Source organism: Armigeres subalbatus, chromosome 1 (genome assembly GCF_024139115.2).
Source record: "Armigeres subalbatus isolate Guangzhou_Male chromosome 1, GZ_Asu_2, whole genome shotgun sequence".
NCBI classification, from domain to species: domain Eukaryota; kingdom Metazoa; phylum Arthropoda; class Insecta; order Diptera; family Culicidae; genus Armigeres; species Armigeres subalbatus.
The window spans coordinates 129,769,116-129,786,227 of NC_085139.1; the positions used below are offsets into that span (position 1 = coordinate 129,769,116).

At 42.1% G+C, this 17,112-nt stretch overlaps 1 protein-coding gene and 1 pseudogene across 1 annotated transcript; both read left to right on the plus strand.

Moving 5' to 3' along the window:
- Positions 1–5,305: 5,305 nt before the first annotated feature.
- On the plus strand, positions 5,306–6,484 carry LOC134206547 (uncharacterized). Its single transcript, XM_062682280.1, has one exon. It carries the CDS (start codon positions 5,306–5,308, stop codon positions 6,482–6,484), a length of 1,179 nt encoding a protein of 392 aa, XP_062538264.1.
- Positions 6,485–6,682: 198 nt separating this feature from the next.
- On the plus strand, positions 6,683–17,073 carry LOC134206548 (trichohyalin-like; annotated as a pseudogene).
- Positions 17,074–17,112: the final 39 nt, after the last annotated feature.

Here is a 17,112-nt window from a genome sequence, read left to right on the forward strand (position 1 = left end):
TGATGTGTCTGCAAGTTGTATTCCCGGAATTTATCAAGGATTTGTCTCAGGGTGAACATTTGATCCGTCTCTCTGACACTCCACATCGAACCAACCCGTCCTGGGTCGTCTCTGTGCAGTGCCTACCACTTCTCGTGCTGCTGTGCTCACCGCTCCATGGATCGACTCCCATAGATCGTTGATGTTGTTCCGTTCCGTTGTATCCGTTCGTCGAGCTTCTGGCGGTACTCAACCGATATTCCTTTCGCCGACAATCGCTGGATATTGTAACGCATCGTTCGTTGTGATCTTTTGTTCGATACAGTTGACAACCGTGATCGAATTTTACTGACAACGAGGTAGTGATCAGAGTCAATGTTCGGACCTCTGAATGTCCGCACATCGATAACATCCGAGAAATGGCGCCCATCCACCGGAACATGGTCTATCTGGTTGCAAGTTTCACCATTTGGGTGTCTCCAGGTGTGCTTTCGGATGTTCTTTCGTGCAAAGTAGGTGCTACTGATGGCCATCCCTCTGGCAGCAAAATTTACTAGCCGTAGGCCGTTGCCATTGGTAGCGGAGTGCAGGCTCTCCCTACCGATTATGGGACGGAAAAAGTCCTCTCTACCGACCTGAGCGTTAGCGTCTCCGATAACAATTTTCACGTCATGCTTTGGGCACTCTCCATAGGCTTTATCAAGACATTCATAAAACGTGTCCTTCACGTCGTCGGATTTATCGTTTGTCGTTGCGTAAACGTTGATTAGGCTGTAATTGAAGAATTTGCCCCGTATCCTCAACACACAGATTCGTTCGCTAATGGGTTTCCTCCGCATCACTCGCTTCATCTGCTTGCCCATCACTACGAAACCAACTCCATGCTCTGCTTTTTCACCGCCGCTGTGATAGATGTTATACTTGAATGCAGTGTTGGTCGTGGGGTCCATGGCTCGGAATCCACGTTCTCCGGATCTAGGCCATCGGACTTCTTGAATAGCGGCCACGTTTACTCCAACCTTCTGCAGTTCACGAGCCAGAAGGCTCACTCGTCCAGGTTCATTTAGGGTCCTGATATTCCACGTACCGAGTTTCCAATCATAGTCCTTATTTCGTTGCCGGGTCGGTTGCCAAAAATAACGTTCTCTTTTTCTTCTATCTCCATTTTTCGTGGTATTTGAGAGGCTTCAGTAAGCTACCTTACCGGGGTCGCGTTACCTAGGTACATGGCGCTGGTGGGGCTGCCACCTTAGGTATAGCTGACGCGATACAGCATTTCGTTGATCAGCCGCTGGGTACCATGCAGACGCTGTTTGAGCCGCACCTCCTGGTGAACAGTCGCTCGAGGCGTACCTTCTCACTCTAGCTGATGTCAGGACAACAGTGCCCAGGCTGCACTACCAGCTAAGTACAGAACCCTTAGCTGGCGGTCTTTTGTCATTGGATGACCCGTGGAAGCGTGAGATAGGAACTTGTGGGGACCAGAGCTCTGTTGGGCGCTCCTTTCTTGATGTCAACCCACCATTTTGCTGCCCATTGAACTCCCTACTGTTATCAAAATCAATTTTCTTCTGATTATCACGACATTTTCTCCAACTGTAGTAATCAAGAATTTCTATCCTTCTTGGTGGCTTACCTCCTCTTTTCAATTAAACGAATTTCTTCTAATGAAACCTGTTTTTTTTTCGCCGAATCGGATCAAAATAAGAATAAGAAAAAGCATAAACAAATAAAATTGTTCTCATCGAGCAGTGGGAAGACCGCAGCCCACAGACATGATGCCTTGGCACTCGAGAGAGAAACAACTCAATAATAATTTTTCCCGCAAATCTATTCGTGCCATTATGTAACGAGAAAATTCTGCATCATCTTTCATAAAAGGTTTTTCCTACCGAAACCAAACGGGGAGCCAAACCAGCAGAAATATCGTGCTTCCCCTTGTTTCCGTTGTCGGTATTATTGCCGCATCCCTGAGCATGACTAGGAATAGATAATTTTCTCTGTTTTATTATTTCTTTACTCTACAGCTTGGCACAGGAGATGTTCTACCAGGTTCTGGCCGTTCCGTTTCCACCCTCAGCCCATCAACCAGTTAGCAAATGGTTCTCATTTTCCTCAGTAAAGCGAGTGTCGAATGGTGAATGTGTTGTTCCATTATGCAAATGTAATTGAAGTAAATGGAAGGCAGATTTGAACGTCCATTTGCTCTTAGAAAGAGCAATGCTGCCGCCGCCGGCCGCTGGTGCTTCTGTTATTGCGGGGTTAAGGTATGAGCTTCTTTCAAATATAAAGTGCAACCGGTCGACCTCGCAGCCCACCAACCACCAATGCATACCATCGCTCACAGTCCCTCCTGGACATTGGTTCTCAAGTTGTGCGGTCAGTTGCTGAATTGTTCGCTTCAAACAGCCTAACGTAAAACATAATTTTCTTGAGCAGCTTGGGGAGCAAAGTAGTGATGAAGAATTACGGGAAAATATAATTGAAGGAAATCAGTAGTTCAGTTTTTTTTTATGAAAAAAACCCGTAAGCTCGAAGCGATTGGGACCCTCTGCTTCAGAAACAGGACCATCATCACTAGTTCCTGTGACAGAGGCTTTTGAAAACTGTGTTTCTTGCATTAATAATTTGCTTAATTTATACGAACTCCTCGAATTGTCCATTTGGACGACGGCGACGGCGACGACGACGACAACGGTTGGTAAAATCTTCGAAGGATCTAAGTGGTTCAGCAATCTTAGTTCTTACGAATTATTCGGATCCATAATGCAGCCACAGAATCAGCCCCATGTGAAGCGGATGGTGTGCATGGGTGGGCCGGGATACAACCAGAGAGGAAAGAAATTTCATTACACGATTCCGACAAGTGGCTGGGTGTCGGCAGGAATCTGTATGCGTTGGCGACCAGTAAGGGGTGGCAGGAAAATTTGCATATACTGTTTCCCCTCTCAGGAAAAAGGACAGCAGAAGGAAATGTTCCATCCTAAAAGGGGACAGGAATTAGAAGATTACTTACCGGGTTTCTGCATTTGGAGGGTGCCGGATTGTTCCCAATTGCTTTGGCCTTGTAGAGTGGGGACATTCCGGTCGAGATTCAGCGGTTCACATGTACCAGATTGTTTTATTTTGGTAGTAATTACCAACCTGTGCTGTTGTAGTGTTGAAGGGAACTGTTACCCTCGGAAATGCTTTTTGCTAATTAAAGATGAATATAATTATTCTTGCTAATCTCCACCATAGTTTTATATTCGTTGGAAGAGTTTCATGAAAGATTATTTAGAGAGTGATTTTTTGTAAATACATGCTTAATTTGTTTCGCCAAGAAATCATAATTTTTGTAAAATTTAACTGAGCTACAGCAGACTCGAACACGCTAAAATAAAAAAAATGTAGGATTTTTTTGGGATAGTCATCTACTTCTGTCCAGCTTAATTTCACGGCATAATTACACACCTTGAACATTATTTAGGAAATATTCGAAAATATTTACATCGACATTCCACAACGGTATGCCAAGCCAAGTTGTGAGACATGTGCACTCGCTTTTTACACGTTTTGTATAGAAGTGAATTTGTTGGTTAGAATGAATGTTTGTAAAATCATTTTCCTTAATAAAATTGTGGATCGTATCGTTTTAATTTGTACTTGACGTTGATGTCACCAATCTACCAATTTATAATTTTTTATTTCCAGAGAAGTTTTCGGAGAAACATTCAATTACCCGAAGTGCCAAGTATATACTTGATGTTCCAGCCAATTGGACTGGAATTATTGGGCCGGCAGTTGAGCTCTTCCAACGCAAAAACCAATCACAGCCATCAAATGAGCATCAGCTTCAATAAACCATCAATAAATGGGTTTGCTCTACGCCCCCGTGAGGTCCCAGTGCTGTGGGTTGTCGCCAATCTGTGTCTGCGGAAGGGCAGATAATTCAATTAAGGAACATGAATTTGAAAGCCCAATACGGTGCTATACAGTTTCCATGGGCAACGATGATGGCGGAGAAAGAGAAAACGGAAAATAATAAACGATGCCTTTTCAAGCACTATCTATCAGCAGGAAGAGCTACAGGGCGGGACCGAAACAAAAGGGGGGAAGCGAAATCAACTGATGATATAGTTGAATGCGTGGAGTAGGATGAATAATGGAAAAAGTTGGTGAAAGTTCAACTTTCCCCACTTTTGAAAAGAATCATACATTTAAAGTGTTCGAGAAAAAGGATCAGAAATAATAGAACTTTGTTGTAATGCAGCCATCAAAAATATTTTCTTGGATATGCACCAATAAGATTTACTCATATGTTTATTGAATATCAATGCTACACATAACTGCAGGTTTTCAACATTTAGATATCGGCAAAGCAGTCGAATTTGAGAATTAATAAAAATAGTAAATATAGTAAAAATAGTAAATAGTAAAAGATTGCTTTTGAGGCACAAATGCAAATTTGAACCAAGAATTACACTGGCATTACATGTATGTGCCAGTGGCGTAGCCACGGGGGTGGTTTTGGACATAAACCTCCCCCCTAGAGACATAATTTTTAGAAGAACATTTTTTTCGGGCCCTCTCGAATTAAAAAAAAATGTTTAGAACCCCCCCCCCCCTCCAGACCAATTTTCTGGCTACGCCACTGATATGGGCTATTTTGTAGCAATAAATCTGTCACTGAATTTAGCAGGTGAGTCAAACGGGAACGACGCATATTAGTGTCTGACCCATGATTATGGGGTGAGTGTACCATTTCTTTTGGAAGGAGAATTGCTTCGCTTCTAACAATATTTATTTGAATGGCAATCGTTTTATTACAGACCGCCAAGGGGTCGTTACAAAATGACGTCACAAGCTTTATGTGGGGGAGGGGTTCTAAGATTTTGTAACAGTACATGTACTAGGTATACAAAAGAGCGTGATAGAGAGGGGTGGAAGGGCTAGAAATCTCAAAAAGTAGTTTGTCTGTGACCAAACCATTCAATCCACTGACATGACGGTAGCATCACTCAACATGCTATCACTGTATGACTGAAGTGAACGGAGTGCGATACCAGTCGTACCTACTATGGCTGCACTTAGCTGTTGTTTCATAGGCATTCGTCCGAATATTGGAGGTGTTCTCAATCGGAGAATTTGCTGTTTTGGCTTCGGCTGGGGCCGCTGTCTCATAGATGAGCTGAACATTCATGTCCTGCCGAAGCGAACAATATTGAGTATTACATCTCCGTTTCAATCGGTTTTTGGATTTGCCGACGGTTCCACGACTCTGCGAGTGGAGTAACGCATCTGACTGACGACATTGTGCAAGTTTCCATGGAGCGTCGACAGCAACATGAAGCCCGTTACCAGGAACGCAGATTCCCTGAAGAGTTTGACAGCAAGGCTGAAGGGGTTTACATTAGCTTTAAGTAACATTAGCCAGTATGTTACGAACTTTAAGGAGGGTCGCGAACCTGTCGCTCAAATTAATGTTTGTCTCGAGAAGTTAGATGTATTGTGGGTTCAGATAAGTGAGGAAATCTGGGAAATACAAGCGCACGAGGACTTCACGGAGCCTGAAGGTTTACAGAGGGAGCAGTTGGAGATGGAGAACCGCTACTCCGATGCGAAATCGTTTCTGGTGGAGAAAGTGGGAGAGGTTCAGCATAATTCCGTCCAGAACCAGTCGACTCGTCCTGGAGATGTCACTCTACGTTTTGGTATGGACCACGTTCGCCTACCTCAAATCCAGCTGCAGAGTTTCGACGGGAACATCGACGATTGGCTCAGCTTCAGGGATTTCTACACATCTCTGATCCATGAGAAGGCAGACCTACCCGATGTGGAGAAATTCCACTATCTCAAGGGGTGCTTAGCAGGCGAAGCTGAGGCACTAGTCGATCCGCTTAAGATCACGAAGGACAACTACCAGGTTGCGTGGCAGTCGTTGCTGAAACGGTACAACAACAGCAAGCTTCTACGGAAGAAGCAAGTGCAGGCTCTCTTCAAACTGTTGTCCCTCACCAAGGAGTCAATCGCGGATCTTCACAGGCTGGTCGATGGATTCGATCGTGTGATTCTGACCCTGGATCAGATCATCCAACCAGCCGAATACAAAGATCTGTTGCTAGTCGAATATCTAAGTGCTCGTCTCGACCCGAGCACACGACGAGGATGGGAGGAGCACTCGTCAATGAAGGATCAGGACACCGTAAAGGACTTGCTTGAGTTCCTGCAGCGGAGAATCTATGTTCTCGAAGCTTTACCAACGAAGGTGGAGTCAAAAGTCTTCGAGCAGTCACCACAACGCAGAAGAATGCCATATTCACCGAAGGTCAGCAAGAACGCCGTACAGTCGTACAACACGAAGTGTCCGCTGTGTGCGGAAATCCAAGGACTTCACACATGTCCATCGTTTCTAAGGATATCGTTGTCTAGTCGGGAGTCGTTTTTGCTCGAAGCATCCCAATTGCTTCAAACGTGGTCACATAGCTCGGGAGTGCACGTCAAAGTTCTCCTGTCGGCATTGTAGGGGTCGACACCATTCCTTGCTGTGCTTCAAGGAACAACGCGGGGGTAGCCAAGGATCCTTCAGGAGATCGACTGCAGGAGGGTAAATAAATAAATAAATAATTTAATAGAGGACGACGTGGGTCGTCGATATCCAGCACGAGCACTGCTGGATTCAGGGTCAGAGTGCAATTTTTTCTCCGCTAATCTATGCCAGGGGATGAATGTTTCCATCCAGAAAGCTAACATCGCGATTCAGGGCATCGGGCAGTCCGGAGTGAAGGTAACTCACAAGACGAAAGCTGTCATCAAATCTCACAGCAAACCTGCCAACCTTCACATTGACTCAGGCGACTGGATTCCCCTGCAATATGGCGATATCGCACGGTCTGAAGGATCCAATGGTATTCCTGCCAGAGAAAGCTGAACTGTTCGTGGACATCGGAGAATCAAAAGACATCACAGTGAGGACGCAACAATCAGTAGAGCGAAACTGGAACAGCAAACGTGATCGAAGAGATCGTTATCACCGGAGCGAGTCAAGACGACAGATCGACGCAATAATGGTCAGCGAAGGATGTGCCCTACTTTCAACCGTCCGCAGTCGAAGGACTTCTGAACGAAGGCTTGAGGAATTTGAATGGTATTGATAGAGATAACAACTACCAGGTTGCGTGGCCAGCTATCAAATGTTCCATTAGCACTATCGACTATCGGAATGAAAGGACGTGCAGCTCTTAAGCTCAAAATCACGGGTGGTACCGCATAGGGTGCAACAGAATGTGCCACTTGCCTTTTCCGTCCAGTGCATCGAGGAGAGTTTTCTTGGTTCTTTCCACGTGATGAACTTATCTGTAACATAAAAAATCACAATAATAGAGTTCAAAAAAATAAAATAAAAAATTGGTTCTTTTTTTTCAGAAGTTTCCTGGCAACTTCAGGGTGGGTGAGGATGTCTGTGACCAACCCATTCAATTTAACCACTGACGGTAGCATCACTCAACATGTTATCACTTTACGATTGAAGTGAACGGATTGCGATATCAGTCGTACCTACTGTGGCTGCACTTTATCGAATCGAATGATCGTTGTAGGGCGGACGATTGATCGTCTGCAGAAGAAGCAGCAGCAGCGAATGCAAAGGCAACTTTTTTAGTTGTAAACAAACCGTCGTCGGGTGAAATTTGAGGAACGAACTCTTGATCGAATTTATTGTTCAATATTCACTAGTTAATTAATCTATATAATAATTCTGTATAATAAAAATGAAATGGTCTGTGTTCGTATCCGCATAACTCGAAAATAGTTGGATGAATTTCCTTCATTCCTTCAGCAGACATGTTCGTTATCGTTTCCGACGGGTTTATATGATATTTCCTCATGCGAAGATCATGAGTAGCGTTGAGTAAATCGAATGAACTAGTACTAAGATTAGTTTGGAATTTTCTTATGGGCAGTTCACAAGGCGTATTTTCGCCTACTATGCAGGACAACGTCTGCCGGGTCAACTAGTCCTAATAAAAATGAAATGGTTTGTGTTCGTATCCGCATAACTCAAAAACGGCTGGTTGGATTTTCATCATTCCTTCAGCAGAAACATTTATTATAGTTCCCGACGGGTTTATATTTCCTCATGCGAAAATCATGAGTAAGGTTGAGGAAATCGCGAAGAACCAAAATTAAGCTTCGTATGGACATTTTGCATGGGCAGTTCACAACGCGTATGCTCGCCTACTATGCAGGACAACGTCTGCCGGGCCGACTAGTTAGTAATAAATGTAGTGCCGTTAATAAAGTTGTTCATTGAATAGTGTAAATAAATGTTATGTTGTTCGATGTAAAAATAAATTGTGTAGTGGATTATAAAACTATCGGCATTTGTGTGTGTTAAAATGGTCGTTCGAAGACAAAAAATCCCCCTAAAGGATTAGTGTTTTGGACTGGGAGTTCACTGGTGTTGTAGTGGGTGGAAAAACATAATTCTCGGTCGGGAAGGAACCCGACAAGATGATGTTATATTTGAATCGCCCCCAAATTAGACCCCAGAAGAGTTACTTACGGTTTAGGGTCATTTGGCTGACTACCGTTGAGCTAAAAACACCAATTGGACGACTAGAAAAATGTGAGATGTGAGAAATAGTTAAAAATGAGAACTATAACGTGAGAAATGAGATGTTCGAAGTGAGCTCAGGGTAGTGAGAAGTAAGTGCTGAGGAATGAAAGTGAGGACTGAATAGTAGTGAGATGTGCGCAGTATCAAGTGACAAGTGTGTAATGGGAAGTGAGAAGTAAGTGGTGAGAAGTGAGATGTGAAAGTTGAAGAGTGAGAAGTAAGAGTAAAAACACAAGTAAGAGGTGAGAAGAAAGTATGAAGAAGAAGGAAGGGTAAACAGAAGAAAAAAGACGGAAGAATGCAGAAGAAAGAAAATAAAAACCCAGATTGATCCACCTAGCAGGGATTGTGCCTTTCTCGTGCATTATTAAACAACCTCATCAAACAATCAAATGCATTATCGGGAAATTCGTTGAAATGCTGAATAATTTGTGATATTAATTTCACTAAGTAAAGTATTATTAGCGTGCGCGTTTTATGCGAGCTTTTTAATTATACCAGAAAGCTGCAGAAACGTTATGACGTTATGCGTCGTAACTTGCATGCAATCAAAGCTGGCGTTTCAATTGTATTAAAGTCGTGCACTAAATCGAACAGAAGAGCTTGCATGGGTTAATACTTCAAATCATTTTATGGCATGCTGTAACTTAATTGCTATGTTTCATAACTATTTTAATATTTAGATTTTTTTGGAATGCGAAGAGAAGGAAGAAGGAAGAAGGTAGAATAAAGAAGGAAGATAGAAGAAGAAGAGAGAATGCAGAAGGAAGAAGGAAGAAAGAAAATGGAAGAATGAAGAATGGAGAACGAAGAAGGAGGAACGTGGATGGATGAATGAAAAAGAATAAAAATGGAATAAATTAGAAAAAAGTGATTGAAGGCGGAAGGTAGTGAAAAGAATGAAGATAGAAGAAGGGAGAAAAAGGAACGAAAAAAAGGGAAGGATGTAGCAAGGATTTAAAAAAACTTTTCAATTCTCACGTCTTACTTTTTACTTGTCACTTCTTACTTCTTTCTTCCTCTTCCTTACTTCTAACTACTCCCTTCTGACTTCTTATCTCTCATTTTCCATTTATTAAACACAACTTCTTACTTTTCACTTCTCACTACTCACTACTCATTCCTCAATTTCAACTTCTCCTTCTTCACTTCTCATTTCTCACTTATAACTTATCCCTACTCGCTTCTCATTTCGTACTTCTATCTTCTCACTTCTTAATTCTCACTTTTCCCTTCTCCCTCCTTACTTTTCCTTTCTCACTTCTCATTTGGCACTTCCTTCTTCTCACTTCTCAAGTGTCACTTTTCACTTCTCACTTCTGAATCTTTACTTTTCACTTGACACTTCTTACATCCAACTTCTCACTTTTCACCCCAAGCAGCACGCGCAACATCGCTTTGGAGGGAGTACTACGAAGCTTTGGTTTTAAAGAGAATGTTTATATTTTGTTATGTTAATTGAAGAACATGGAGGAAGCCCGCTTCAGACCGATTAGGGAAGCTAAGCAGATCGGACTAGTGATGAACACGTCGAAGACGAAGTTCATGATAGGAAGAGGCTCTAGAGAAGACAACGTAAGCCACTTACCATTGCTAGTGACCAGGGATTGAATTCTAAGCGAAATAAATCTTTCACTTACCATACAGAGATGGTACTCGCGATATGGAGCACATCGTGAACCACGTTTTTGCAAGATACTACGATACAGAATGGATTCAGGGGCTATACTTCATTTTAAATTTCTCCAAAAATGTTCAATTTGCGGGGTACCATTCTTGATGAAGTGTTTCAACTTGTTTTACACAGATGTGCGAAAGATATCTCCCCCAACGGAAAAAATGTGAGAAATAAAGTGTTTTATCATCTTTTCACCGTAGGGGTTACCTATTCGATTCTGTTCTTTTTCACACTGGTATACAGGTGCGATAAACTTGTTTTCATGGCTTGAAATGATTCAAATAGACATCTGTCTCTCTTTTATCGTTTTTCGTTATCTATTGAGGGCGATTTCTACAAATCCTGTGACGAAATCGAGATGGTTGAAGAATTCGTGTACTTAAGCTCACTGGTGACCGCCGAAAACGATACCAGCAGAGAAACTCGGAAACGTATCATGGCTGGATATCGTACATAGTTTGGACTTCACAGCATGCACCAATTGAATAAAGTTCGCCGCCGTACCAAACTGACTATCTGCAAATCGCTCATAAGACTAGTATTCCTCTACGGATACAAGACCTGGATGATGTTGACAAAGGATCAATCAGTAATTGGAGTATTTGAAAGGAAAGTGCTGCGTACCATCTATGGTGGGATACAGATGGCTTTTGGGAGGGTTTAGGGAATGCCGTTTGGCCGAATGCCATTTGGCCGAACGCCATTTGGCCGGATGCCGTTTGGCCGAATAGTTGAAATACGTTTCCTTATTAAATGTGTGAAGTGACTAGTGAGAAGTAAGAAGGGTTTGTAGTGGGAAGCTGTAGTGGGAAAAGTGAGAAGTAATAAGGGAGGAAGCGAGTACCCCGCAATACAAAGCAAGATTATCTCTGTAATCTGTAGGAAGAATAAACAAATAAGAAGGAAGGAGGAAAAAGAAAGAAGGAAGAATCAAGGAAAAGTTAAGAAAGGAAATAGAAGAAAGAAAAAAGAAGAAGGAAGAGTGAGAAAGAAGTATGAAGAGTGATTAAGAAGTATGAAGAGGGAAAAAAGGAAGAAGAAAAAGAGAAGAAGGAAGATTCTTTCTTCTTCGGAAGTAGCAGTAAGGAAGAAGGAAGAAGAAAGAAGGAAGCAGGAAAAAAGAAGAAGGAAGACTTGAAAAGGAAGACTGAAGAAGGAAGAAGGAAGGAGAGACAAGGAAGAAGAAGGAATCATGAAGAATGAAGAAGAAAGAAAGAAGAAGGAAGAAACAATAAGAAAGAAGGAAGAAAGAAGGAAGAAGGATGTAGGAAGAAGGGAGAAGGATGAAGGAAGAAGGCAGAAGGAAGAATTGAGGAGGAAGAAAGAAGAAGGAATAAGAAATAAGGGAAAAGGAAGAAGGAAATAGAAAAGGAAGAAGGAAGACTAAAGAAGAAAGAAGGAAGAAGAAGAAATAAGAAGGAAGAAAGAAGAAAGAAGATGGAAGAAGGAAGAGGGGAGGATGAAGATGAAAGAAGGAAGAAAGAAAAATGAAGAAGGGATGTGGGAGAAGAAAGAAGAAAGATTTAAGAAGGAAGAAAGAAGAAAGAAAAAGGAAGAAAGAAGAAGGAGGAGGGAGAAGGAAGAAGCAAAAAGAAGAAGGAAGAAAGAAGAAGGAGGAGGGAGAAGGAAGTAAGAAGTAGAAAGAAGGAAGAATGAAGAAGGAAGAAACAGATGAAGGAAGGAATAAAGCGGAAAGACGGAAGAAGAAATTAGAAAGAGGAAAGGCGGAAAAGGAAGAAGGACGAAGGAAGAAGTAAGAAGAAATAAGGAAGAAGGAAGAAGAAACAAGGAAGAAGGAAGAAGGGGGGGGGAGGGAGAAGCAAGGGAAAAAAAAAGAATGATGAAGAAAGAAGGAAGAAGAAAGAAGGAAAAAGGAGAACTAAAATCGCCGAATATCGTTTGATCGAATGTCATGCGGCCGAACATTTGAAGAATAACTAAGATTGCGAGTACAGAAAAGTAATTAATCAAAAGTGAGTAGTGCGAGCGGTCATATCGCTTATCAGAGTGAATCCAGATCCAACTATGCCTACCAACTAACTGATAATCCTTCCTGTGGTTTTTGTCACGGTCTTCAAATAGCAATTGACTACAAGGACGTGGCCGGCGCCGTTATCGATCATTTGAATATTTGAGTCACTGAAACTTGCACACTTAGAATGCGTGAACAATCCCAGTCTATCATTCAGTTGATTCTTTGTGCAATTTCACTGATTCTGGTCAATCACGGAGTAGCAACCACAGATATGTGTAGTCAGTCAAAGCTAAGCTAAAAGTGAGTAGTGAGAATTACATGAAGTGTGCAGTGAGAAAGAAGGAATGAGACATTTCTCACATCTCATAGAAAATAATAGGAAGTGAATTGAAAAATGAGAAATAGAAAGCAAGAAGTGATATTTAAAGCGTGAGAAGTGAAAAGAGAGAAAATAAAAGTGAGAAGTAAAAAGTTTGAAGTAAGAAGTGATAAGTGGAAAATAAAAAAATTAAGAAGTGAGAATTGTGGATTGAAAAGTGTGGATTTAAAAGTGAGAAGTAGGAAGTGAATAACGGGTAGTGAGCAGTAAGAAGTGAGATGTGCGTAGTGAAAAATGAGAAATGAGCAGTAATAGATGGGAAAAATGAGAATTTCGGAATGGGAAGCGAGTTGCGAGATATGCAAAGTGAGAAGTGAAAAATCACAAGTGAGATACGAGAAGTTAGTAGTGAAAATGGAAAAGTGAGCAATGAGAAGTGAGGACCAAAGAGTGAGAAGTGAGACATTTCCCTTATTCTTCTTCTTTCTTTCTTCTTCCTTCTTCCGCTCCCTCCTGTAGCATTCAGTAATTTTGTATATAGTTTGTAGATAGTTTTTGTAAATAAATTAGATTGTAAGTATACAAATCTTTCAATCGCCAATAGACTTAAATATAATGTTCCCTTGACATAGGCAAGCGAGCATTAATCAAGCAGCCAAGCTTTCCAAGGTCGAGGCCATTTGTTTCCTGGATAAGGTGGGAAAGGGATAGCAGAGCGACTATCTGGTCAAGTTATCAATCGTGCCGATAAAGCCACGATTGTACACAAAGGGGTCGGGAAATGACGTACTTCCGGTTGTGTCCGAGTCCCGCCTTCCTTAATCTGAGGATTCACAGACTCGATCATTTCGTCCGTGATTCTCCAAGGAGTTGGAAGTACGCGTTTGTTGTTAGTGTTTCGTTTGTCACAAGTAGGATAATTTAAAGTGGCGTTAAATATAGTTAATTAATAAATTACCTGTTCGTTCTTTAGTTGCTGTAGGCAAATCAAGTGTGCGTGTTATTCGTGTGCGGTTGTAGTAATTAAAGTGCAACAATCAGGTAACAATGTGCTCTAGTGAGCGAAACGGTGCTTGTGCTCATTATGTGTTGTTCTGCCAGATTGGCTTTATATTTCACCCGCAGCGAATTCCGCGCACCCAAGCGCGCGCTTCATCCCCTACGGACGAAAGATTCCTGGCAGTCGCCAACCGGCCAGAAGCGGACGATCCGTAACTATATCGGTCCGAGGAGGCCGGGGGACCTCTAAGTGGACGGAATCCACCAGCCTGTCAAGCTACCGGCAATTCAAGTGACCCCGTCGGCAAACCGCCATCGCGATTCACCAACACGCTTCATTGAGAAGCAATCGCCAAGCGTTGCCCTGGCAGAGGAGCATCGACCTCGCCCAACGGTCATCGACTGTAAGCCCCATCGATACGGTGAGTCTCCCATCTTTTTTTGTACGGAGTGCGGCGTCCAAGGAGGGCGCCGCGGAGGAATTTGTTGTCCAGTCGTAGACTGAAGGATGTGCCGCTAAAGCCATCGCGCTGTTTTCCTTTGTCGTGAGCTGCTACCCCGCCGACAAGTAATTGGATCCGTCATCACGGACCGTGCACATGCGTGCGTGAGCTAATTTGCCACCACCTACCAGTTAACAGGAGCGCAGAATGTGAAGGAGATGCGCGAAACTTAGTTGTGACGTCGCGTAGTAGCGCAGAACGCACAGAGCACACACGAATAGAGTAGAAGCTAGGGAAGAGTAAACCGCACACAGCTAGGGAATAGTATGAACGAACACCAACACAAATAGAAGCATATGCGACTGTCCCCCAATAAATATGTGTCCCTATTAGAAGTAAGGAAATAAATGTTCATTAATGTTTTCCATGTCGCTTAATAAACAGTCTTTCCCTAGTAAATTTGTTAATTAATTGTATTTTTCATCACAACGCGTCATTATAGTTGCGAGTCCCGTCCTCCGTGTTTCTTTGCGAGTTTGACTGGGTATGTTGTGTGCTTCCAATTCGTTGTAGAAGAGCAGGCGAGCGGAGAGAGTCTGCCGATGATGATAGGCACACTTACGCTTAGAGTGTATTAGGTGTGGTGGGCTCTCACCGTCTCTCTGAGTGGCTTCGTGGCTGTAAGGCATGCTGCGATAATTAGGGTGATACCGTTTGGCAAGAATTAGCTCGTAGCCAGTTGGAACGATCCGTAAATCCTATCTGGGAAATAAATGGACTTGCCCTTTGGGAGTCTCATCCGGGCAAATTAACTTGGGCCGTGGTCTCCTTAATGGAGTGGCGCTTAAGCCACGTGCTTTTAAGGACGGATCGCTCCTTGCCGGCTACACTCCATTCATTATTGCTTCTTAAACCACCTTCCGACTTCGTTTTTCCTTCATTTTCTTTTTGACATCTTTCTTCCTTCTTTCTTCATTTTTTCTTTTTTTTTCGTGTCTCTCGTGTTCCCTTCGTGCTACTTCGTTCTTCTTTAATCCTTCTTCTGTGTTTCGTCTTTCTTCTTCCATCTGCCTCATTCCTCCTTTTCCTTCTTTTTTCATTTTCTTTCTTCTTTTTTTCGGACTTATATATCATCACTCATTTCTCATTTGTTAACATCTCACTTCCCAATTATCATATCGCAATTCTCATTTCTTGCTTCTGTTTTCCTCACTACTTGCTTCCTACTTCTTATTTCGCAATATTAACATTTCACTTCTCACCATTCACCACTCACTTCTCATTTTCTACATTTGTTATTGCACACATGCCAATAATCAGTACTCACTTCGATGTCTCAGTAATCACTTCTTACTACTCTGTACACACTGCGAAATTGTCTCACTTTTCACTATTCAATTCGAACCACCCCCCCTCATTTTTTTCATTTCGCCTGATAAGCAAACAAATTTCATCTATTCGGCAAAACGGCGCTCGGCCAAAGGTTTAGGGTCATTTGGCCGAATGCCGTTCGGCCGAATGTCGTTTGGCCGAATGCCGTTTGGCCGAATAGTTGAAATACGTTTCCTTATGCAGGGAGAAGGAAGAAAGAAGAAGAAAGAATGAAGAATGGTGCAGGAAGAAGGAAGAAGGAAGAAGGAAGAAGGAAGAAGGAAAAAGGCAAGAGGCAAAAGGAAAAAGGAAGAAGGAAGAAGAAAGAAGGAAGAAGGAAGAAGGAAGAAGGAAGACGGAAGAAGGAAGAAGGAAGAAGGAAGAAGGAAGAAGGAAGAAGGAAGAAGGAAGAAGGAAGAAGGAAGAAGGAAGAAGGAAGAAGAAAGAAGGAAGAAGGAAGAAGGAAGAAGGAAGAAGGAAGAAGGAAGAAGGAAGAAAGAAGAAGGAAGAAGGAAGAAGGAAGAAGGAAGAAGGAAGAAGGAAGAAGGAAGAAGGAAGAAGGAAGAAGGAAGAAGGAAGAAGGAAGAAGGAAGAAGGAAGAAGGAAGAAGGAAGAAGGAAGAAGGAAGAAGGAAGAAGGAAGAAGAAAGAAGGAAGAAGGAAGAAGGAAGAAGGAAGAAGGAAGAAGGAAGAAGGAAGAAGGAAGAAGGAAGAAGGAAGAAGGAAGAAGGAAGAAGGAAGAAGGAAGAAGGAAGAAGGAAGAAGGAAGAAGGAAGAACGAAGAAGGAAGAAGGAAGAAGGAAGATTAAGAGGAAGTAGGAAGAAGGAAGAAAGAAGAAGGAAGAAGGAAGAAAGAAGAAAGAAGGAAGAAGGAAGAAGAAAGAAGGAAGAAGGAAGATTAAGAGGAAGAGGAAGAAGGAAGAAGGAAGAAGGAAGAAGGAAGAAGGAAGAAGGAAGAAGGAAGAAGGAAGAAGGAAGAAGGAAGAAGGAAGAAAGAAGAAAGAAGAAAGAAGAAAGAAGAAAAAAGAAAGAAGAAAGAAGAAAGAAGAAGGAAGAAGGAAAAAGGAAGAAAGAAGAAAGAATAAGGAAGAAGAAAGAAAAAGGAAGAAGAAAGAAGAATGAAGAAATAAGGAAGAAGGAAGAAGAAAGAATGAAGAAAGAAGGAAGAAGGAAGAAGAAAGAATGAAGAAAGAAGGAAGAGGGAAGCAGAAAGAATGAAGAAAGAAGGAAGAAGGAAGAAGGAAGAAGCAAGAAGGAAGAAAGAAGAAGGAAGAAAGAAGAAGGAAAAAGGAAGAAGGAAGAAAGAAGAAAGAATAAGAAAGAAGAATGAAAAAGGAAGAAGAAAAAAGAATGAAGAAATAAGGAAGAAGGAAAAAGAAAGAATGAAGAAAGAAGGAAGAAGAAAGAGGGAAGAAGGAAGATTAAGAGGAAGAGGAAGAAGGAAGAAGAAAGAGGGAAGAAGGAAGATTAAGAGGAAGTAGGAAGAAGGAAGAAAGAAGAAGGAAGAAGAAAGAATGAAGAAAGAAGGAAGAAGGAAGAAGGAAGATTAAGAGGAAGAGGAAGAAGGAAGAAGGAATATTAAGAGGAAGAGGAAGAAGGAAGAAGCAAGAAGGAAGCAGGAAAAAGGAGGAAGGAAGAAGGAAGAAGGAAGAAGAATGAAGGAATAATGAAGAAGGAAGAAAGAAGAAAGAAGGAAGAAGAAAGAAGAAAATAGAATGAAGGAATAAGGAAGAAGGAAAAAGGAAAAAGGAAG

Bases quoted from the DNA above. Each gene is read 5' to 3' on its own strand.
- LOC134206547 (XM_062682280.1), top strand. From the start codon at position 5,306: ATGAAGCCCGTTACCAGGAACGCAGATTCCCTGAAGAGTTTGACAGCA.